We start from the raw sequence: 24,857 nt of genomic DNA, 5'->3' as shown, positions 1-24,857 counted from the left end.
CTAATCTCATTTTGACAATGAAAAGGATGGACTTCCTTGAAGATGAAACAAAACCTCCTATCTATCTCATTGTGTCAGATTAGAATCCCATTGTGTCAGATTAGCTTTTTAACTGAGTTTCTTTGTTCACTAGGTGGTTAACTGGGGTAATAGTAACTCCCTGCTTTAGAAGCATGAGGGGATGGTGAGAGTCTATAGCCATGTATTATACCAGCAAGAACTGGATAAAACAACTCAGCAGTGCTCAGGCATTGGTCAGTGCTGGTGAGCAACTGTATTGTCCATCACTTTTTTTCCCCTTGGTTTATTTCTCTCTCTTTCACTATAATTATTACTTTTGTTGTTATTATTATTATATTTTGCTTTATATAACTTGTTAAACTGTTCTTACCTCAATCTGTGGGTTTTACCTTTTCTGGTTCTCCTTCCCATCCTACTGGGGATGGAGGAGCAGCAGTGAGCAAGCAGCTGCATTGTACTTAGTTGTCAGCTGGGGCTAAATGACAATACTGTATAAACATGAGATATTTTATAAAATATTTAAAATAAAAATTCATTTTTTTCAAGGAAATAACTGGGAATGAGAAAGGAATAAAGGAATAAAAAAGAAAGGAAAAAATAAAAGCTGTAAGTCATACAGCAATTCCCACAAAGTAGAAATAAAAAATACAAGACTATGTTTTTATGAAACATCAAAATACCTAGGCATTTGACACATCTCTTTAACTGAAAAAAAGAATGAATACCCAGCATTCTGAATAACAAGGAGACATGTATTTAACACCGTGAAACACAACAGTGAAAGATTTTGTTGTTCTCTGTCAGCTTTCTTATTCTGACTTGTTTGAAATAGAATTCCCACATTGTGTCTGGTGCCACTAACAGTTGTTCTGAATTGAAGTTAACTGAAAGTTACAGAAACAGTATTCCATAGCTAATTCTTATTGGAAATTAAAGAGATGAAAATATATATATCATTAAGGATTTTAATTAGGTGTGAAAAGAGTTCCTATTGCCACAATTTTTCAATTTGTTTATCTGAGCATAAAAAGAAGCCAAGTTGTCTTTGCAGGAAGAACTTTAAGGTCAAGAAACCAAGTCCAACTGCTTAAGGAGAAAACTTTGAATGTTTTGCAGCTATACTGGAATGCTACAAACACCAAGCAATCAACAAAGTTGCATAAAAACCTTGACCAATTAAAAAATCTCAAGTCAGTAATCCTGTCACTACCCTGCCCATTGGGTGTTTAAAGCAAAGTATTGATTGCTGTTGGCATACCTAATGAAAAAAGTCCAACAGGAGAAGGTTAAAGCTATTATACAGTATTTCCAGCCAAGTTAAAAGTAACAATTTCCTCAATCTGGTATAAAAAACCCATCTGAATACTCATCCATCAACACAGAAGAACTGCTTGTGTTGATCACTTTTCTTTTTTCAATTATGTGTGATTTTGAGCAAGTAGCAAGGTGTTATATATGCACTTCTTTTCCTTCACAGATGACATCTTTTTAAACACCGAAGTTGCAGGGATAATTCATGATATATGACAACCAACACACTGTCATATTAGAATCAAAGCTGCAACCAAAATAAGAAATAGAACTAGAAATAATGTTGTGCTAGAAAGTCTATGTGCCCTTTCACTCTAATTTTAGGATGAACTCATCACCCTGTTCCATCTTCTGTTTTAAAGAAGACTGACATTAATTTTAATTGTAAGCTGTACTTGTCCAAAACCAATGCTATTTTTAATATACATTTGACTAATATATGGCTGGGCACATTTGTAATGAGACACCTTGTTGACGTTTCTGAACACAAATTCAAAGGAATTATTCATATGCAAATATGCTTCCTTTACAAAACAGAACAATATCAGGTATTAGGAGACAAGATGGTGTCTATTTATCTCACAGCTTAATCAATTTTATTTTCCCCTTCAGGTGGAACCAAAACTTGTGACTGCCAGATATTAATCAAATGCCATTACCTTGAAATAGGTCCTAGAGAAGGATATTTCTTGTCTCAATTTATAGGCTGCTGTAAAATCTTTTATCTGCCAAGAACTAGATTTACACACCTAGTGCCCTCTGTCCTCCCTCTGCAGGCAGAGGAGACCTGCAGGGGTGGCCTCAGTGAGGAGGGGCCAGGGCTGCCCAGTGCACATACAGCCACTTCCAGCTGGCTCCACTGGACTCTCCATTGCAGAAAGTTGAGCTTGCAGCTAAGCCAATGTGGTGGAACAGAGGTTTGCCTGCAGCCCTTGGAGCAGACCACGGAAAAGCAGGCTGTCCTCCTGAAACCCACAGGGGACAGATATCCACACTGCTGCTCAAGCACACAGTGGAGCAAGTACAAGTTTCTGAACAATGGAGCTTGTTCCTGGTACAAGCTTTGTGTGACCTTCTTTCTCATCATCCTACACTAGTCCTGATTGGCAATAAATTGAATAATTTTCCCCGAAGTCAAGTCTGCTTTGCCCATCATGGTAACTGGTAAGTGATCTCCCTGGTTTTATCCTCATCCACAAGCTTTTCTCTCATTTTTTCTTGCCAACTTGTTGAATAGGGGGAGTGAGAGAGTGTTTGGGTGGGCATCCAGCAGCAAACCACGGTTAACCAACCTCAAAGGATAAAACAAAAAATGAGATTATGACAAGCCACTGTTAAGGCTTTCTTTTAGCTGTTTCTACTAGGAATCCAGATGATCTCAAAAGTTTTGGAAGAAGTCCTAGAAGATTATTTTGTAACAGTAAGAGTCTGCCAAAGTCTCCAACTGCTACATACTATGAAAAGGAAAGGAATATTTTGCACCTTCAGTTCTCACCCTACACCATGCTCTGGAAACCTTTATTTCCTGAAAATCTAAAACTACAATTTCAGAATTTTTCTTAGTTTAGTCCCGACCTAGTAATTTCTGTCCCCAGAACCTTGCACAGGCTAAGCCACATGCTCTCAAAAATCCACACACAGCCTTGTGGTTTCTTTTGTCTGACAGGGTTACGAGTCAAACTCAGGTAGTATGACAACAGACATCCTCCTTTCCACTCAGTCTTTTCTTTCTTAATGCCCAAGCACTACAACTGTATGTGCCAGACACATGGTGTCCATAGAACCATGTCCTACCCTCTCTGAAAGGAAGTATAGTTTTGTAAAGGAAATGAAAGCATCCAAGCATTAAAATGGCTTAAAGAATTGCTGATTACTTAGGACCATCAGTATAAAAGCAGAAATTTCAGACTTGGTCTAGCTTGCTTACACTATTTCAACTTCCCTCATGGCCACCACCATCTTTTTGCCTCCAACAAATGATGTCTAGATTAAGCATTTCTAATTCTAACATACATACAATGACTGGGTTTTCAAGCTAGCAAACAAACATCAAGAAATACCAGGGAGAAAGAGAAAAGCAACTAGAAAAAAAGCATCTCCCTTTCCTTCAGCTTGTCATCATGTCCATCTTGCCCAGAATGGAAGCAGATGCACCACTATGTAGAAGCCTAAAAGAAAAGAGCTAATGTGTATGTCTCCAGCAGTGATAGCCATAGGCTGTGGACTCAACCAAGGTTTGTTGGTAATAACACACTGTAAGAAAGAACAGGATGTGGCTGGAGACAGGGACCACACAGAGGTAAGACAGCACTTCTCTGGGACAAATGTCCTTGTTCTGGCTCCTAGAGATAAGCACAGCACAGTACAACATGCATATAGGAACAATGTGGAGAAGTGGATGTGGACATGGACTGCAGGGGGAAGATATCACCACCAGAGACCCCCTAAGCCCTCCAACCTATTTCCAGAAGGGACTGAAAGAACAAACTTCACATAACTAATGTGTGTAGAAAGTGAGTCACCTCTTTTCCAAGTGGAGAAACTGACCCATAAACAAGTACCCCCACCAAGCCCAGGCAGCACCTCCAGGACCCTGAACATCTCATCAGCCCACTGCTCTGTGTTTGTACTAGGAGCTCAGGGACTAACATTTCAATTTCCATACCAAATGTGTAACTCACTAAAAAACCTCTGTAAGCTTTTTTGAACCCTCTGGCTTTTGTTTTTCCTTTTGGCCACAAGCATCTTCAACTCCTGAGTGCTCCTGTCCCCTTAAGCAGGGGTACAGGGCTATTGCAACACACACTGTAGCAACACTAATGCAATATTATTAACATAGAGAAGTCAGAAACTTCACTTAAAATCCTTTTATTCTTCCTGGTGAAATGCATTTTTGTTGAAATATCTTCCACCTATCTTCGTGGCAATAGCTTCCCCCAATTTTTGCATTTGGATCCTACTTGCAGTATTTTCTATCTCATCTGCTCCCATCTTTTCCAATCCAGTGGTTTAAAAAAAAAGATTTTATTCTTACCAGAGTCACTGACAGATTCATAACCCTTCCAAACTGATCAACATAGTAGACATTATCCTGGTACCAGGAATCAAGGTGAAGATAATTATACATGCCAAAAGCACGCATGTGGTCAAGGGTATATTGATCATCACGAAGCTGCACTTCTGCTACAGCTGGAGGGAAAAGAGAAAGACTATTTTAACAATTATTTATTTACAATTTAGTAATTTAAAATTCAAACTAATAATTTAAAAATAATTCTTCCATTTTCACTCCATAAGTATGCTTTATTTGAAGAAAAATAAATTATGTATACATAGTTTAAAATTTCCCCATAAACTTGGAAAGCAAGTCATCCACCCTGAAGGCCACTGCAGCAATTTGCTTTGATTATCTCATCACCATTACCATTTACAGTGGCCTGTTGTGGTGGGTTTGCCCTGGCTGGATGCCAGATGCCCACTAAAGCCACTCAACATGTCACTTCCCTCCTCAGCTGGACAGGGAACAGAAAACATGAGGCTCACAAGAGAGGATGAGCACAAGGAGAGATCAATCACCTATTACTGTCACAGGCAAAACAGACTCAAGCTGAGGAAATTAGTTTAATTTACTGCCGATCAGACCAGGGTAAAGAGAAATAAAACTAAATCTTAAAACACATTCCCCCCCAACCCTCCCTTCTTCCCAGGCTCAACTTCACTGCCACTGGTCACTCCGTCCTCCCCTCTCTAGTGGCACAGGAGACAGAGAATGGAGGTTGAGGTCAGTTCATCGCACCTCTCTGCTTCTCCTTCCTCCTCATTCTCTTCCCCTGCTCCAGCAAGGAGTCCTTTCCACAGGAGACAATCCTTCACAAACTTTTCTAAGGTGAGTTCTTTCCTGTGGAAAGAACTGCAGTTCATCACAAGCTGCTCCAGAGTAGCTCCCTTTGACAGGTCACAGTCCTTCAGGAAAAACTGCACCAGCGTGGGTGCCCAGTGGAATCACAAGTCTTGCCACCAAACCTGCTGTGGTGTGGACTCCTCTCCCCATGAGAGATCACAGAGAGATCACAAGAGAGATCACAAGAGAGATCACAAGAGAGATCACAAGAGAGATCACAAGAGAGATCACAAGAGAGATCACAAGAGAGATCACAGAGAGATCACAGAGCCTGCTCCAGCATAGGCTTTCCATGCCATCACAGTTACAGTCAGGTGCATCCACCTGCTGCAGCATGGGGTCTTTCACAGTCTGCAGGTGTATCTCTGCTCCCCTAGGGGCCTCCATGGCCTGCAGGAAGAGACCACCTGTATCACCATGGTCTCCACCACAGGGGACTCTCTGCCCTGGCATCAGGAGCACCTCTTTCCACTTCTTCCTCACTGACCTTGGTGTCTGCAGAGTGGTTTCTCTCGCACAGCCTCACTCATCTCTCTGGCTGCAGTTCTTGTGCAGCAGCTTTTTATACTTTTCCAGTTTACTACCCCAGAGGCACTACCACCATGGCTGATGGGCTCAGCCTTGGCCAGTGTCAGGTCCATGTTGGAGCTGGATGGGATTGGCTCTGTCAGACATGAGGGAAGCTTCCAGCAGCTTCTCACAGAAGCCTTCCCTTGTAGTCCCCCGTTACCAAAACCTTGCCATGCAAACCCAATACACCTCCACACTGTCTCTCACCAGCATGTGTTGAGGTCCAATTTATCAAAAACCTTCACAGGATGAAACACACATCTACACACATGCAACAACGTCAAACCTACTTGGTATTGCAGTAAGGGAAAAAAAGTCTGCTCTATAGTAACTCTAGGAAAACAGCAGCCAAAAGAAATATTCCATATAACCACATGGATTTCATGCTCTTCAATGCTGAGCTACTATACCAACACTTGCAAGGCAAAAGATTAAAACAGTACAAAGCAGAATTAGTTCACAGTAATTACAAAAAAAAAAACAAAAACAAAACCACCAAACAAAATTACAACAAAAATCAAAAGCAAACAAACAACAACCCCCCGCCATGTTCTTAGCACACTCACTGGGGCTGAAATTTCCAGAAATGTCTAAGATTCCATAAAAATTTCAGACTAAGTTTTTCTAATTGAGAGAGGCTGCAAAGAATGGCTATTCAGTAGCCATTCTTGTATCCTAGAATACTATCTTCTTCAAGGCAAGAAGCACAGTACCTACAGTCATTCACTTAAGCAAGATTTTTCCAAATAGAAAACCTCTACTTAACTATCAGTAATCAGGACTGGATTATTTGTTGAAGACTAACCAGGTTTTTATTTAAATTATGTGCAGCTTTTTTCCTCCTATTCTGTACCTCTACACAGACGCAGCAGCTGTAGTCCAAACACCTCAAAATACATTAGCAGAGGTCTAGCCCATCGTTCTGTAAATAGTCTCAGATAGACCAGAACTCCATTTCATTCTCCAGTAGAGTCAACCCAGGATACTTAGCTTTCCTGCAGGGAACTTACTTTGAACTTCACTGAACAAAACACCTTTAGGAAGTTACAAGTAAACTGTCAGTCTATGATAATTAATTAGCACTCAAGCCCAGAGTATGTGAAATGCACCTCAAGGCTAATCCTACTCATAGCAGATTGTAGCTCCTAATCTTTCAACTTCTACTTTCTTCCTTTTTCTGCTCAGAAACAGAGAAAATCTATTTCCAGTATTTCACTTCCATCCCACCCCATAACAGGCACCATTCACAAGTCTCTGCAGCAGCACTCAGACTTCTGCCTCTTCTTTAGCATCTCCTTGAACCCTACTGCAGCAGAAGCAGTTTACTGTGGCAGAATACCAATTCCTGCAAAGAGCAGCTCATTTGGCAGTACCATCAGTGCCACTGCACAGCTATCACAAACTCAACAACCAGACAATCCCTGTATGGCTCAGAACAGACCCTGTCAGAGACACTGGCTATTAACACAACAGTGGCTTTAGGAAACTATGCAAGATTATGCTGCCTGATTAATAAAAAATCCAGTCATACTATACAAAATGCTTGCAAAATGACAGTGTAATTAGCAATTAGTCTCCTAATCACTGTTGATATTTGCAAACCAGCAGTTTTAATTCCACCCAGATCAAATCATTATTCATATTCACCACACAGGAGGGATTTCTGTACCTCTGCAATTAACAAATTACTGTTCCACAAGCTATGGCCCTTCAAAACAAGCTAGAATATCAACAAAGGAGAAGAAAATACACCTGTCTTAATGGTAAGGACTGCTACCCATTCCAATTCCTATTTTAATTAATTTGAATGTTTTACTCTAAATTACACCGTAAAAAATTATAATATATTGTGAAAATGCATTTTAAAGTTGTTTGTGTAACCAAGCTTTATCACAGATATTTTTCCCAACACAACAAGAGATGACATGAATGTTTTGTAAACAATTAAAGGCCAAACCAAATATAATCCAGGATAATTATTATCACTGAAACCAAGCACATATAATCTCACATTATCAGTGAAACAAAGCACATATAATCTACTTCTTGTATAGCTGATCCTATGAAATTAGAATATACATGCAGAAACATGTAAAGATTTTTTTGGCACAACCCCCCTGAAATGGTAAGGCTTCCTTTCTCCACTTCTCACTCCCTACTCTCCTAGTTATGTTGTTCCTGTCAGAACTGTAACTAAAACCAGTACAAATACTCCAAACTAGATGATTCCTAAAGTAAATGTACAATTTTTCACCAAGATTCTTGGAACAATAAACTATTGATTAGCTGGTCGCAAGGTGATAAACTTTATAAAATCTGGAAGAACATGAACTCTCTGTCCTTTATTTTTCTAGACTGTAGTTCTGATAAGCCCTGAATAATAAAAGGGGTCAGGAATAGGAGATCCAAATCCCTTGTATTATTGCCATATGTAATTAATTCCATAAACAGAAGTCAGAAACTATACAATACACAGGTGATTTGAAATTAGGAAATCTGACAAATATGTATTGTCTTGTCGTGAAACACTTCAAATGAGGCAGTCAACTGCTTTCAGACTGTGTTATACATATGTATAGCTCTGCCAAGATGAAGCAATTAAAGAACCTATGCCATTCTCCATTAATTGAAAACCATACTGTGACCAAGTGAAATCTGCCATCTGCTATCACATACCATGTGCTTAGATAGTTTATGGAAGATTCTACACTAGGGGGAAATTCATTCATTCCTTCCTTTCTACAGCCTACAAGATTCAAAGTTTCTTGATGGTCTTTCAAAAAAAGAGAAAACCAATAGAGCTGAGTGCAAAAAAATAAAGGATAAAAGAAACAAGACTTTTAATAAAGTAAATTCAGAGAAAGGTAAGTTAATATAAATGGAGAAGAAGAAGAAATACTTCAATCAGATCATCACCTTATTCAGTCTCACAGTTACACAGTTCTATGAGTTTTAATTTAGTTGTTCAGTCAAGATTTTTTTCCGATTTGTTGTTTGGTTTGGGTTTACTTTATGGTTTTTAATTTTTTTCCAGTTTTTTTTTGTTTTGTTTTGTTTTGTTTATGTGATTTTTAAGAGTCAGACTAATGCACCAGTCTCAATGGGTTCACTAGTCTGTTTGGGTTCAATTAAGAAGCAGCAGTCAATGGCAGCTATTCAACGGAATGACAAGTGGTCTCTCTCAAATTTCTGATAAACACACCTGCACCATGATAACCCAGCAACACTGATTCATACACGGTTATTCATACCAGAAAAGAAAGCAAGTATGCAGACTGTATAAACTAAATCTCAGCTTTCCACATTAATTCCCAACAAACCTAGTTGCATAGGATATTTTGGACCAGTATAAAGAAAACTATGCTACTTTTCTAGAATTGTATTTATCTCTACTAGTTCCATGCTTTAAAAGAAATAATTTAAATAATTTGACTCAAAATAGTTTAAACATAATTAAAGAAAAGATTTGCACTCACAATGCTTTACTTAAAAGCAAAAGCATTAAATACAAAGTAATTCATAAGAGTCAACAGAAGTAACACATCCCTAACCTGTTACTATAAGATCTCTAGCTAGATATTATTATAATTGCTAGTCTGCAATGCAAAAAAAAAACAAACAACATCTACTCTGAATAAAGAACACTCAATCAAGAAACTTATACTTTAAATGAATAGAGAGGTCTTACATCTGCCACCAAACACTATGAAGCAGAACTGGGGGGGAAAAAAAACGAAACATAGAGAAAAAAAGGATGAGGAACAACCCTGAAACAGCCTCTCTATTTTTATATGTTTCCCTGAATACACCAAAGCAACTTCACAAAATTGCAAAATATGCAAACTAATTATACCAGCACATTCTGTGCTATCAAATATTATATGCTTGTATGTCATGCCTTGTTTTGCAATGCCACCCAGTGGAAGCAATTTTGTATTGCAGACACACTGGTCCATTAGTGGAAGAGATAATTTATTTTATAGTATCAGTATTCAAAGACCCTTCTAACCCTGCATTAACACTTTTTCTTTTAATTATAAAACCCATGTTTTTATTGGTAAGGGTAGCATCTCGTTGTTGAGGAAATATGTGCCTGAGACCTAAACTTCTGTGAATTACAGCTGCAAATGTCTGAAAAAGCTTACTATTTCTTACTATTCTTACTATACATTAATTTAAACACTTTTTATATTTAAATTTTCAAATGCAAATGGAAAATGCAAATGAAAATCTCTGTAAATGTTTGAAACATACCAGTGCCTTTTGCTCCATGAAAAGTCATAAACCTGTTTTCCATGTAGCACTACTAATGAGCAAGTTTTCACTGAAGCAGGCCTTCTAAGCAGCATGTATTACCACCATTTTTCAAAAAAAGTGAGAAAAGTGATAAATGCACACGATCAAAGGAATGCATTCTCTGTACATGCTCCTGGCTTGCATCAGCAGCTCCATCTCTGAGCAAATGTTTACTCTGCCTTCCTGCTGTAGCTATACTGAAAAACATCTACTAGTAAATTACAGGTACAATGGTCCTGCCAAACAGACAAGGTAGAGAGGAAGGGGATCAGGGACATCCACATCCATCTGAATAAATTCCAAGCCTCTGGAAAGGAAAAGGAATTATGAGACATCTAGCCAGTAACGAGCAATAGTCTCAATCCCTTAGAAATGTTATGCAACTTGGACATGTTCCTTGCTGGAGACAAGGACTTGCCCCACAATCTCTGATTTGGACTCTGCTGAGCTCGGATTAGGGCAGAAGAGATAACCACAACCAAGATCCTCATTCATCCCTCCTAAACGTTAGGTGATCTAAAAAACAAGGCATCACAAAACTCAGTGCAAGGAAACATTTGAAAATAAATTATGGAAATAAACTTTAAAAAATAAGGAGAAAGACAAAATGTACAGTGAAGAGCTAGGAATTAAAAGCATAATAATGTAGGACTCATTACTAGGTGAAATACATTACCAGGAGAAGAGATGAGAAAACAAATGACTGTGACAGTTTAGCATTAACTAGGACAGAATGGATTGGAATAAGGAAAAAATAAAAGAAGAACATGCAAGTCATAGTATTTAAAAGAGAAGGGACGGTATCATACTTCCCCCATTCTTCTTCACTGTGACCATACATTTTTAGAAATTTATTAGAAAATCACCTTCTCAGTGATTTAATAGATCTAATAAATAAATTGTTTCTTAAAATGTCAGTGCATATCTGACCACAGCAAATTCCTGGCAACCATAGTCAACCAGTTGAAGGCATATTAGAACTGAACACTAGGTTTTACATGATGGTCAAAAAATGAGGCTCACTGTAGTCCTCAGGAACATGACAACCATCACAAGTTGCCACACAACACCACATGCTTTCATCCACCTGCTCCAGAGGCTGAAGACTGCATCAATTCCACAGGGCATTTTTTTTTGGTAATTTTACTTTATAGCTAGTGGTGAAATTCATGAAAATAGATAATAAACTCTTCAACTACAGCTGAGTTAAAACTCACTTCTACTTAAGAACAAGCACTTATTTCTTTTTATTGTCATGTATTCCAAGTTCTCTAAAACTCACATATTCCTCTTAAGTGCCACCAAATTTGGGATGCCACCCAAGCAGAACTACAAATCTCAGGTCATTTGAGACAAACACTCATTAAATCTTTTTCTGTAAAACAAAAAATCAACCGCCTTTTTACATTAATCTTCCAGATTCTACTACATTATTTATGCAAACAGTTGTGAATAAAATCAGAAATAATTGTACTGACAGTGTTCCTCAACATTTTACTTTTTTTCAGCTATTGCACTCAGTCCCATTTTGAGGAAATTAAATCAAATTCTTCACACAGTGACAAATATTTATTTAATAACCCAGAAACTACCAAGCTCTTAATCATGTTCTAGAGGCTTTGAATCTGGATACAAGTGTGCTGGAAAGCAGAAGTTCTTGGCCTTCCCACACAGTACTGGCTTCTTCTCCCACACAGTAATTTGAAAAAGCCACAGCCTACACATGATCCACAGTCTCTACAACTCAACCCATCACTCCTGCACAACACAAAAATCAAATTTTGGAAGGATACCCTAAACCTAACACATGTGTAGACCACTGACACTGAGAAATACAAAAGTCAGGTACAGAATACCTCTGCACTGTGAGTAAACTGCCTTGAAGGACACAAAAGAAAACCAGCAAGGAGAAGGAGGCAGCTATATGGCCGAAGAGCAGGCTGCAATCAAAACATCTGGAAGACAGATATAAGGCCTGATACATTTCCTGTTATTAATTCCGAAACACAAGAACAACAATAAAAGCTTTCCACTCTTTAGAGGACCAGTATCCATATCTACATATGCACACACAGAACAGAAAATATGAGTTAGTATTAGTGACTGTGTAGCACAGTTGAGTAAGTTAGACTGAAATGAGTCAGGGTCTTTGTGCTGTGGGAAGTGGGGAAAGAAAAGAACACAGTCACACATATCAATCCTCTATTACACACACAGTTACTGTAACCATTATGTAAAGTATGTAAAGGGACAAGAACTGAGTAGATCCATCTCTCCATTAGCAACTCCATTGTTCATGTATTTTAATGAAGATCTATAATCCTCACCTATTTAGAACAGGTGCACAACTGACTATCCAAGAACCACAAAGTTTGCTTGACCATAGGCATAACAGCAAATAAGAGACAAACTCAGGGAGTGCACCAATGCTATGCTGCTGCTCTCTCTGACAAAACTGCAGCAAATTCATAACATGCACCCATTCACCTGCATTTGGGCTGTCTTTTGAAAGGTGACACCTAAAGCAGTCATACAGTAAAAATGTTACTCTCATTAAATTTTGCAGTCCTACCACAGATACACTCACAATCTCATTCACTTAGCCTTCAATACAAAAATTATCGAAAAACTTCCTTCCTGCTGCTGACAACTCAGCATGGCAAACACAACGTTCTGATCTACCACGAATAGAGTATGTTCTACACAAAACTAAAGTAGCATGTAATGTGTCACTCTGTAGACAGATATATTGTTCAGTAAGTATATAGAGACTGAGATTAATCTGCACAAATTGTGTTTACTGTCTCAGCTTTACAAAGAAAACCAAACTAATTCACCCACCTTACAGAAAGACCTGAATTTCTCAAATCAGTAAACGTAGAGTGCTGAGATATTTCAGGGCATGGCTAAGACTGTAGGCACATATCCAACAGGACTTTGTGCTAATGTACTCTTCAGTGAATTAGCGTGTTGATGGACCAGCATCTCAAACCCTAACGATGCTTGGCAGAGAAAGCAGGGCGTGGAATGCATAACATGAAGATTCACCTCTCAACTCTGGGCAGAGTAAGAAAGAAAAACAGCTAATTTGCTGAAGTTTGTACAAGAGGTTAATTTCATGCGTGTTTCTTTAAATCGCATGTGCTCCGTTCACACTCCGCTGGGAACCACCTCAGCTGGGCATTTGGCCTCACCTTGCCCGCACAAGCAAGAGCAGATTTAGGACACAGTTTCCTTACTCATTTAGGAACTAAGCGCACCAGGAGCAGGCTAAGGCAGAGGTCTGACAAGTCAGACACCTCAGTCCACCACGAAGCCACCGGGCGGGGAGGACGCCGGACGCCCCTGGCCAACTGCAGCTCTTATACCGGGAAAAGCCGAGACGAAGCGCTCGATCTCTGAAACCCCTGCCGTCCGAGAGGCGCGGGACTCCCGGTGCTGCGGGCCGGGCTGTCCCCAGCTCGGGGCACCCTGCACCGAGGGCCGCGGAGCACCGCGAGGGGACGAAGGGAAAGGCGGCGGGATCCGTCCCCCCGCGCTGCCCGAGGGATGCCCGGCGGGATCAACCCCGCGCCCGCTCCTCACCCGCGTCCAGCCCCAGCTTGTAGCAGGCCAGCGGCTCCAGCGACAGCTTGTATCCCTCGAACTTGGGGTCCAGCAGCAGGCGCTTGGCCTGCAGGGAGCAGTGGGCGGCGCCCGCCATCCCGCGGCTCCGGGAAAACTTCGGGAAGCGCCGGCAACTCCGCGGGCCCGCGGGGAACGCGCGGCAGCGGCCGCGGAGCACCACGGGAAGAGGGTGCGCGGGCGCCCGGCCGCCGGAGTGCATGCTGGGAGTCGTAGTCCGGGCCAGGAGGCAGCCGCGCGCCCGGGGCGCGCCGGGAGCTGTAGTCGCCGAGCCTGTACTACATTTCCCGGCGGAACCCGCGCCCAGGAGCGGTGGGGCTGGCGGCGCATGGTGCGTCCTGTAGGCGGCTCCGCCTCTGCTGCACGGATCGGCGGGGCTGCGGCGGGCGGTGAGCCGGGAGCGAACCGGGCCGGGCCTTCCCCGCGCCGCTCCCTCGCTCCGGGGCGCCGCTGGGCGGGCCGAGCGCCGGGGGCGCCGGGTGGGAGGGCCGGGCTGCGGAGAGGCCGCGCCCGGACAGGGTGGGCCGTGCCCGGACAGGGTGGGCCGTGCCCGCGCAGGCGGCCCGATGAGCTGCCGGTGCCCGGCGCTCGGGCAGCCGGGTGGGTGCCGTGCCCAGCTCGCCCCTGAGCCGGTCACACACTGGTGCTCCGGTCATTAACCGCAGGGGTGTGTCAGTGGACGGAACATTGCATGTCATTCTGTTTTGGTCACTTTTTTTTTTTGTTGAGTGAATGACACCAGCATTTGTCGAAACTCTGCTTTGCTCTGTGTAGGTTTGTGGAAAACCTAGATTTCCAAAATGAATAAAGATGCGCAGATGAGAGCAACCATTAACCAAAAGCTAATCGAAACAGGAGAGCGAGAGCGGTAAGTTGAATTCCTACTCCCTGCCGGTGAGAGGCTTTAAATACAACAAGACTGCATTATACCTAGAAGTACAATAAACTCCATAAAGTAAACTCAATTCTAAATTCTTTAAATGCTTGCACATGAAAGTCTTGAGAGTTATATAAGCTATTTTAAAAAATGCCTTTTGAACAGTTTTATTTTAGTTTTCCACTTGAAAAGAGATAGTGGGGAGATAAAGAATGGGTAATTGGTTTATGAACTCTAAAGCTTTCTCTTATGCAGGTATTTTGTGTTGGAATGCCCTAGATTCATGTAAGAATCATCCTTCCATTCAATTTGCTGTAGCTAAATCTTGTTATTTCCTGATAAGGAGAAGGAAACAAAACTTTCCTTTTTGCTTTTAAGTTTTTCTTATGTTTCTAGCTCTTCTCTTATTAAGTAAAGCAATATATTGTACAATACATAAAGGAGCGCTTGTGCAAGTCATTGCAGAGATCCCGATCAAGGCAAACAAGTAAATTGCACAATTTTTTTTGGCCTATTGTTGTCTCTTCAGTCTGTTTTATTGATGTTATATTTACATATCACTAGAGAGCTTATGACATTTACCTCCTCATCGTTTCACTGTGCTTGCAACACCATGCACCAAAAGCTCTATTTCCTTCGTTTTTAAAGACCTGTATGAGAAGAAATTTTTTCCTGGGTCATGGCATAGCCTTATGCCTGGTGTAACCTTTTGTAGCCTGACATGGTATCTCTACTCTACATCTTTCCTGGTTGTGACCATCCCCTTGAAGATTGCACAGAGCTTGAGAAAAGCAAGCAATTTATTGAAATGGTATTGAGATCTATTTTATGCTAATTTAAGAATAGGAAGGGTTTTATCAGGATGTCAAAAGCTGTCTTATAAACAGGCTTTATCAGAGCTGTACTGTGATCAGAGGCAGAGAACTTAGATTTCTTGAACTGAGAAGTATCCAGACACAGCCAATTTCACCTGTGTTCTTACTCTGCTTTTTGTCATCAGTTCATCTGCCCTTCTACACAATTCACTGAGTAAAAGGGATTAGACCTACACTGTTCAGCCCCTTGCTACAATCCTTTCATTCATAAAAACAGGGTTTTGCTAGAGTTACTTAGGATTGTACAAGATAAACAGGCTTCCTAGCTAATGGAGAAAAGGGTAAAAGATATTAAAGTTATTTATCATATCTTACTTTCATTTTCCCTTCTTCTGTTTTTTTCCTACTAATTTTCACATTTTTACGTAACTTTCAATATTCTGTTTTGCTATACAGAGTAGATGCTTTATTGTGGCAGATTGTTGTGTCTTTTCCAGTAACGCCTGAATTCTTGTTGCTTAAGCTTACATAGCTAACCATGCTTAGGAAGCTTAAGATATAGGATCCTTCATTTTCACCCAGAACAAGATTATGTGTAATTGGGGAGATAAACCTGCAGTTGAGTAGAGCAGAATTCTTCCTGAAAGGTGAGGGAGAAGGTTTTACTTATTTTCAAGACTATTTTTCAGCTGAAATACTCCAACTTTGAAAGTCTGCATACATCTGCTACCACAGTAGACTGAGTCAGGTGGAGTAATTCAAGGGCTTCTATTTTTTTCTCTGTGGCTGCAGCATCAACATTGCCTGAAGCAATTCTGTGAGTTAGTTTTGGATTCACCTGCTGTTCAGCCATTTCTGCTGCTGCTCTGGGACCTCTTGGGTAGTAATTGTAGGCCTGACTTTCCTACTGGAGCATATTTAAGCTGTCAGGAATGTTTGCTGTTCTAACAAGTTTTATATTGTTTTAACAGCCTTAAAGAGTTGCTGAGAGCCAAGTTAATTGAATGTGGCTGGAAGGATCAGTTGAAGGCACATTGCAAAGGTAACAGTGGTCAATTAATTAATTTCCTTTGTAGTCAGCTGAGATTCTGGATACATAAAAGTCCCAGATGAAGGCTTTACTGACAGTTTAAACAAGGCCTGGGCAAGAAGAATGTATCCCTGGCAACTTGACATTTATGTTTAAACATGCTACTGAACTGAGATTACTTCTCAGCCTTGATTTCTGCATTTTTCAGTAGTGTGCAAGGCACCATAAGTAAACAGTTGTTTCATACTGATGAAACATACTGATGTGTATTAATAATAGCCTTTATTTTCCTATAGATGTATTCCTTTTTCTCTGACATACTTTTTGGCTTGGCTGAAATATGTACTGAAATCTTGTTTAAACCAGTTGGAAGAATAGGAAGGATTTACTGTCTGTGCTCTTACTTACCGTATGTTCCAAAGTGTTTTTCCAGTTGCACCTTTCTTACTACTGTGTAAATAATATGTTTTAAGAGATAAGTGAGCCAACTTGTGAACTGCTCCAACACTCTAGTAACAGGCACATCTGGTACTGCTCAGATGAGATAAAACAATTTCATGTTTGTTTTTAAAATATGAGCTGATCAAGATGCATCAGCAGTGACAGGTTCCCATCCTTAAATCTATGGCATGAGAGACTAAAATCCACTGTACAGTGCAGTAGGTACTGAGCTAATAACCTATATTTAGGTCTCATATTCTTCATATTCTCCCATGACCATGTAGGTAGGTTTTGTCTCTTAATCACCAGCACAGGTGTCCTGGTTTGAGAGGAAGTGAGTTTTTTGGGATGCTGTGGTCAAACCAATAGGTGCTCAGATTTGAATATTGGCACCTGGTGTGGCCACTGGGGACATGGATACGCCTCTGAGAACACGGGGGGTTAAAAGCAGAGAACTCCCAGGAAAGGTTTCTCTTGGGTTCCAGTGGGGAAAGAGGTCAGAGCTCCCCTGCCCAGCTGCGGCTGGACGGGAGAGGGGAAGCCATGCGGCCGGGTGAGGTAGGGCCTCCGACAGAGAGGGGAGGTGAAGGCCCCTGAGGATGGAAGGGTGGAGGAACATTGGAGAGTCATCGGGCAGCCATCGCCCCCCAGGGGAGAGAGAGAGAGAGAGAGAGAGAGAGAGAGAGAGTTCTGGACAGGCAGAGACTGAGATTTTTAACCCTTTTCTTGGATGATGGAAACCTTACAAATGCTGATCCTCTTGGAGCTGAATGAGAAGAGAGATAGAGATGAGATAAGAGGAAATGGGCCACAAGAGAAGTGGAGAAGAATCTTGGGTGGGAGGAGGTGATGGAGTGGCCTTTGGCTGGACTTTTCTTGTATAGCCATGGCCAGAACCATTTTTCCTGTGACACAGAGACTGCATTTAGGGGGAGGCAATGGCTTGGAGCCAAGAGAGTGCAGCGATGCTATGGGAGTGCATGAACAGAGACAACGGGTGAGGAGGGTGGTTGGTGCCCTCGATCTTCAGTGGAAGAGAAGATCTCTGTTCTTGAGACCCCTCGGCCCCAGGGGGTGAAATTTGGGGGGGGCAGGTGTCCCGAAAGTGAGAGACTGTGCTCTTTTTGGAACTGGACAAAGCACCATTAAAAGGAAAACCCTAGAAGCGGCTCTGGTCCATGGGCAGTGGTGAGAGCACTGGGCATGGAAGGAAGATGTCACGATGGCAAATGATCTCCGGGCAGTGCCACGAGTGACAGGAAACACAAGAGGTCTCAGCTGTGTTTTCCAGGGGAAGCCTATGGCACAAGAGGGACTCCTCACTCCTTGCTGAACTGAGAATTGGTTATCTAAAGGGTGGTGATGGACTGAGAGTTGGTGATCTGAGGGGTGGATGTATTGGAATTTGGTGGGGGGAGGAGGAATGTTAATGGAAGGTTTTCATTCTGAGTTCTGTGTGTTTCTTTTATATATTGTTAAGTTAATAAAGTTTTTTTTCCTTCTATTCCCAAGCTGGAGCCTGCTTTGCTCTATTCCTGGTCACATCTCACAGTAGACACCAGGGAGAATGTATTTTCATGGGGGCACTGGCATTGCGCTAGGGTCAAACCACGACAACAGGTTTTATCATTTTATGAATGGATTAAAAGACTTAAAGTATTGGTCTTGGTCTTCCCCAGATGTCATTAAAGAAAAAGGATTAGAACATGTTACTGTTGATGATTTGGTGGCAGAAATCACTCCCAAAGGCAGAGGTAAGAAAATGCAAATGTGGATGGAGTAGCACATCAATAAACATACCTACCTCTATTTCATCAGTATTTTGAAAGCAGCATCATGAGCTTGTCTGTGTTGGATTCAAGGAAAAATGTTAATAGCTTGATATTACCTACAAATAAAATGTTAATAGCTTAATATTAACAACCAATGAAATATGGGAATTTTTTTTTGTGTAGCAGCCTTCAGATTACTTTTGCAGATTATTTAGTCTTGTCTATATTCACTTTTATAATTGACTTAATGGTCCCAAGTTCTGTATGCAACACAGATGTTTTTAAATTCCAAATCTTTTAAGATGGAAAATCAGAGCTAACAGTTCTAGTGGAATGGGAAGAGTAAATGACATAGCATACAAATACAAAATAATTAAATCACTTAAAGAAAACTGCAGTCCTCTTTATATTGATCCTCTCATGCTCTCTAGCAGGGTTTGATGTTAGTGGTAGAAACTTCATTAAGTTCTAAATAAAAATAGGCATTCAAAATAGCTTGCTTGAGACCCTTACTAGAGACCAGATTTGAGGTTTTTTTTTTTTTGGTCTTAAATTTGTGAAGAAAAAAGGTAGGATAATCACACTTGTTCTGGTGATTATATCCTGTTTCCTGTTAAATAATAATTTTCCTCAAACTTGCCAGTTTTCTGGACTATGAATAGGCAAAAAAAACCAAAAAACAAACCCTGACCAGTAAAATTGTTCTCAATAGATCCTAATTTTAGCCTATTTTAAATGGGATAAATATACATGTGCTATATGAAAATCAAGTTTTTTCAGTTACTTTAGGTATTAACAGAATTGCAAGAACAATAAAAGAATAGAAATGGCAATTGTAAAAGTGTGGTTTTACCATACTTTTTATTTTGTCTTTTTTTACTTCCTGCTTTCTTATTTGTCTTTCAGCTTTGGTACCAGACAGTGTAAAGAAGGAACTCTTGCAAAGAATAAGAACCTTCCTTGCTCAGCATGCCAGTCTTTAACTTTGACATTCATCTGGGATACAGTTTCCGGTATTACATCAGTCATGTCAGGATTGGAATACAGTTTACATACTTCATAAGGATTAAAAACTATTAATATTTCTTTGCATTGCATCAATTTCTTAAAGTTGGTGTTATTTTAATAAAAAATTTTGTGGACTCATGGTTCTAAGGTGGTTCTCTATCTTGGTGGACTGCAATGTGCTGTCACCTGTTCCAGTTTTTAATAATCCGTAACTTTATACAATTGTGGAACCTTGCAGAGATTTTCAGAAAAGAAGCACAGTTAACAAGTATGTTGAGCAGAAATGCAGAAAGGTGTAAAAAAAAGTGTGGAAAATGGGATATGACATACTGCTGAGCATAGCTTTTCTGATTTTTCCCAGAGTAAGCAGGACAAAGTTAAAACTATATAAAACTCTTGGTGAAATTCCTTTTGTACTTCTTTTATAGGGAATGAGTTGTTTGAAGTCTCTGACACGGGATGCAAATATTTACTCAGCAATTAATAAGAGGTTGAATTCTTTAAGAAAAAGGCGGTTGTATCTTTCATCAGCAATTTTTTCACATTTACTTTGAGTCACTATTCTAATTTTGAACTACTACTGTTTTCTATCTTTGCCCATATTACTGGTTTTTGGGTTTTTTATGTGGATCTTTGGGGCCTTTTTAAATTAAATATAGTTCAGTACTTTGCCACTGTAACATGAAGCATTTTTAATTCTTGTATCTGAACTGTAACATCAACCAGGTCTATACATAACTGCAAAAATAAATTTGATTAATAGAGAGCATCAAGAAAGAGGCTTTGAAGTGAGAATGTTTAATTTCCCCCATATTTTAGAGTCATTTATAAAGTGATGCACAAGCATAAGCAAAAACTGAATGAGCATTTGGATACTGTTGTGACTCGGTGGCTATTGGGAAAAACTGACTCAAAATAATATTCATACTCCTATTTAGAAGAATGCTGTAAAAACTGTCACTTAAAAAGCCGTTCCTCTGCCAGTGGGTTGTGCTGGTCCATCACTGCTGCGAGCTCCCGGCTGAGGAGCCGCTCGGGGGCACCCGCGCCCTTCGCACGGGAGGGTGGCGGCAGCTGCCATTCCCTGAGCCCTTGGCCTGCGGGGCTGTGGCACAGACACAGGGGCGCTCCCCTCGCTGCCCGCCCGCTGAGCGCCACCTGCACGGGCTGGGCACAGCGACAGTGGCAGCGCCACCCTCAGAGGGCTCCAGTGCCGGCTCAGACGGGGAAACAAGTCTGGGAGAAATCTGGCAACAGCCAAAGGTGAAGTTTGGCAGTAAACAGGAGTTGGTATAAACAGGGCAATACCAGCACCAACGGGCCGAGATGTAACTGGTCATGAGCATCTTTTGTCTACAAGGATCAAGCTCCTGCTAAGACTGAAACAACACTGGAGCCAAGATCGTGGATCTGCTGCAGATATTCCGCCTGTGCTGTTTTAAATCTACCTTAATGTCAGTTAGAGTGTATTTGCTGTATGTCATTGCCTCGATGCTGTTAAATAAATGTGGAGGTCGGAAAGAAAATAATTGTTTCACTTAAAGATCCGTTTTGTTTTTTAAAATGTCCTTTTGCATTTAATATGTATAATTGCTTAACCCCTGCTAGCACCTCTGCCCCACACACCTGCTCACTCACTCCCCAGCAACACCAAGTGGGATGAGAAAGAGAATCGGAAGCATTGAAGTCAGAAAACTCATGGGTTGAAATAAAGACAGTTCAATAGGTAAGGTAAAAGCCATGCACACAAGCATAGCAAAACAAAGACTTCATTAAGCACTTCCCATTAGCAGGAAGATATGCAGATATCTTCAGGAGAGCACGGCTCCATCCACTTTTGCAAAATCTCTGAGGTTAGTTAGAAAATAACATCTCCTAGATGTTAGTTAGAAAATAACATCTTCCCTTCCCTGGGAAGGGAAACAAAATCTTGCGATTTAAATGGGGATCAAAAGCTGTGGTCCCTATCCCTGCAGTTGATGGCATGGCATACCTTTTGATGGCTATCACTTTGGCAAAATATAAGGGTTTTTTTCTATTTTAAGTATCCAGGGCATGTCCCTGATATCTTCCCCTCCAAGTTGTGTCTTCCTCCTTGATTTTTTCCCCTGCTTTTGCAACATCTGTGAGGTTAGTTTTGGCCTCTTTTGGTCCTTTGCACTGCACTAGATGTAATCCCAGTCAATTTTCTTGTAGTTACGAAGGGTCCTGATTTTTGGGATTGTGGTGTTTTTTTCAATTGCATTTCATTTGATCATATCTCCTTTCCAGAGTGTTTGTAAGGCTTTCTTTTCACTTTCAGACTTCAAAGGGATTCAATTTTAGCAATCTTTGGTTCATATCCCTACATTTGATGGCATACAGGCCTTTTCATGGCTTTTGACTTTAGGAAATTTTTTTTTTAAATATCCATGCCATGTCCCTGATATCTTCCCCTCCAAGTTGTGTCTTTCTCCTTGATTTTTTCCCCTGCTTTTGCAACATCTGTGAGTTTAGTTTTGGCATGTTTTGGTATTTTACACTGCACCTCATTTCCTACCTGACCCTTTTCTTGTAGTCATGAAATCTCTCAATTTCCATTTTTTTTGTTTTTTTTTTAATCACATTTAATTCCATCCTATTTCTTTTCCCAAGTTTTTGTACGTCTTTCTTTTTAGTTTCACAAAATTTCGATTCCCTTTGTGAAAGAAGTGAAAGAAAATGATCTTGGAGGAAATGAAGTGCAGTGCAAAGGACGAAAATTTGTCAAAACCAACCTCACAGATGCTGCAAAAGCATGGGAAAAAAATAACGAAGGAAGACACAACTTTGAAGGCTAGATACTGGGGATATGGCATGGATACTTAAAGAGAATAAAAAAATCTTCCCCAAGGTGACAGTTATCGTATGCTATGGGATGCCTTGGATGGCAGGGACATGGACCAAAACTTGCCCATTTGATCCCCCTTGAAATCTTGGAAAGAGGAGAGAAGGGCTTACAAACAATCTGGAATGGAGATACCGTCAAAGGAAATGTAATTATAGAAAAAAAAGCAGAAAATTGGGAAATTTAGTGACTATATGGAAAGGGACAGGGATTACATGAGGCGCATTTCAAAGGACCAAAACATGCCAAAATTAACCTCTCAGATGTTTCAACATCAGGAGAAAAATTGAAGGAGGACGGTAGAGTATTGGTATGTGTTGAACAGCCAATATTTGTGCTGGGTGATGAAAGGAGCAGCTGTGCACAAGCAAATCAAAATAATAAATACCTGTTTTTTGTGTTTTGTGTATTCTTGGGGAGAAGCAGTTTATTGTACTACCTTTTGCTGTTGGCTTTTGGAAGTTTATTTTACATTAAATTCTTGTGTGGAATGAATCAATCCGTTTGTAGAGCTAGGTCTTGCTGAAAAAAGATATCCACTGAAGCCTCTATTTTTATAGAAATTATTTGTGCATTTAGAACAGACAATTTTGTGTGTATTGGGTAAGATAGAATCCTAAAATGTACTTCAAGATGTATTGATGTTTTTGGATGTGTCAAAGTGACAGACAATATTAGGACCATTAATATTGTGACCTTTATCACAATTATGACTTTGCTAAATTTTTCCATTCAAAAGGTTCAACATTTGTCACTAGAGATGAATTCATATGAATTCAACATCTGTGAAATAACAGTAAGCCAAGAAGAAATTTTTTTTCTGTCTAGTTGAGATGTCAAGTGTAAACAGTGACTAAGTTTATGTTAAAGTCAAGGTATTTCTTTGTATATTGAAAATAGGAAATTGGAATACTGTCGGGAGGTTCTGCGTAAAGTTATAAAAATTATGGAGAGGATTGCTATCTTTTGTGGTGTTTTCCTTCCATGTTTAAGTTTTCTTTTTTATTTTTCTTTCCAGCAGCAGTCCTTTTCCACTTGAAAAACAGACTGAAAAGTTTTATTTCTTTAGATGGCAATCCCACAAACAATTTCAATGAAGCAAAATGACTGAGCTACCAGAGATCAATGAGAAGGAAGTGCAGCAAGACAGGTACAGGTCAGTGCTCTTGTTATTTTCTGGGGTTTTTTTTAATTTTTATTTCTGTTTAGTGTCAGAACTAGTTGGAGAGCTTTTTCCTGGATCTCCATAGTGAACATATTTTACCAAAACTAAATTTAGATTGTGATGATTTTAGAGTCTCTGCAAAGAGTATTAATTTTGAACTAATTTTGTATGTTTATTGCTTGCATCGGATGCTGTTTCTTGGTATGTCCTAAGATATTACATAATAACATATATATATGTTATTATATATGTGTATATCTATATATCTATAGATCTCTCTATATATATATCTATATATATCTATCTACATTTCATATATAACATAATAATCCCAGTCATTGTCTATGAAGTTTGCATAGTAGTACCTACAGTTTCTTGTAGCTGAAGGATTCTTTCACTTGGAGCCAGCAGTCCTTTACACTTTGTGCTTGTAGCTGCTGTTATCCAATTTTATTGAAGTTGAATAAGATTTAATTATGGTAAATTGCGTGTCTGTATCTGTTGGCCCCTGTGCATAGCAATCTGCATAAGTATGATAGTTTTGCATGTGACAGCAATGCCTCATATACATTATGTGGAGTGGCACATTTCCCTTTGTAGAAGGACATCTGCTACCCTCTGGTGCATGGTTTCAAAACACAGATGGGCCAAAGATGTTTCAGCTCTGATGCAGGTCATCACAGTTCCCAGGGCTCTGTACATCATCATCATTACTCTCTGTTGTTATAGGTGATTTTTGTGAGGTTTACTCATTTGAGTACTACTGCAATATCAAAAACTAAGTCCAACAATTCTGCTCCATTTCCCCTCTCACAGTTTTTTTTTTTTTTTATTTCAAAGAAGAGCTGATGGTACTACTTCTACAAATCTAAGGACTTCAGAACAACTTTCAGAAGGAGATTCATTATTCAAAAAGGAAAATACCTTCATTCTCCTTACTTTACTTCCCTGGAAAAGCTCTGAGTTGGGCTGGGTATTTCTGAACATAAAAAAAGACCATGGGAACAGAACGTGGATTCACATCTTCCAAGGAAAGTAGCCTCTGCTGCACTTATTACTGACAGTGAGCTTTGAGCACACCAAGCAAAATCTGCCTTAAACACATTTGGGAAAGAGAATCTGATTCATATCCAACAATGCTTCATGATCATGTTATTAAG

At 40.2% G+C, this 24,857-nt stretch overlaps 2 protein-coding genes across 4 annotated transcripts in view; one reads left to right on the top strand and one right to left on the bottom strand.

The window, feature by feature from the left end:
• The window catches only part of NUDCD1 (NudC domain containing 1), a 38,578-nt gene extending 24,729 nt beyond the window's left edge, over window positions 1–13,849 (bottom strand). Inside the window, exons 1-2 of the mRNA XM_066564337.1 lie at window positions 13,685–13,849; window positions 4,367–4,521 (exon numbers count right to left, since the gene is read on the bottom strand). Coding sequence (XP_066420434.1) covers window positions 4,367–4,521; window positions 13,685–13,802 — 273 coding nt within the window. The 5' untranslated portion in view covers window positions 13,803–13,849. The remainder of the gene's footprint in view (window positions 1–4,366; window positions 4,522–13,684) is intronic.
• A 182-nt stretch (window positions 13,850–14,031) lies between these two features.
• ENY2 (ENY2 transcription and export complex 2 subunit) lies at window positions 14,032–19,800 on the top strand. 3 transcript variants are annotated; one of them, XM_066564326.1, is made up of 5 exons: window positions 14,032–14,054; window positions 14,498–14,591; window positions 16,387–16,457; window positions 18,566–18,640; window positions 19,565–19,800. In XM_066564326.1, the coding sequence occupies exons 2-5, from the start codon at window positions 14,524–14,526 to the stop codon at window positions 19,639–19,641; spliced, it is 291 nt and encodes a 96-aa protein (XP_066420423.1). In that variant the 5' UTR covers window positions 14,032–14,054; window positions 14,498–14,523; the 3' UTR covers window positions 19,642–19,800. The 3 variants fall into 3 exon arrangements, with proteins under 3 accessions (XP_066420423.1, XP_066420403.1, XP_066420414.1); XM_066564306.1 differs by having other exon boundaries at window positions 14,041–14,112; XM_066564317.1 differs by lacking the exon at window positions 14,032–14,054 and having other exon boundaries at window positions 14,244–14,591.
• The last annotated feature ends 5,057 nt before the right edge of the window (window positions 19,801–24,857 follow it).

This window comes from Molothrus aeneus, chromosome 1 (genome assembly GCF_037042795.1).
Source record: "Molothrus aeneus isolate 106 chromosome 1, BPBGC_Maene_1.0, whole genome shotgun sequence".
Classification (NCBI taxonomy): Eukaryota; Metazoa; Chordata; class Aves; order Passeriformes; family Icteridae; genus Molothrus; species Molothrus aeneus.
This window is presented reverse-complemented; position numbering and strand designations above follow the sequence as displayed.

Bases quoted from the DNA above. Each gene is read 5' to 3' on its own strand.
- ENY2 (XM_066564326.1), top strand. From the start codon at position 14,524: ATGAATAAAGATGCGCAGATGAGAGCAACCATTAACCAAAAGCTAATC. The intron at 14,592-16,386 runs GTAAGTTGAATT...TTGTTTTAACAG, and splicing joins GAAACAGGAGAGCGAGAGCG to CCTTAAAGAGTTGCTGAGAG. The intron at 16,458-18,565 runs GTAACAGTGGTC...GGTCTTCCCCAG, and splicing joins GTTGAAGGCACATTGCAAAG to ATGTCATTAAAGAAAAAGGA.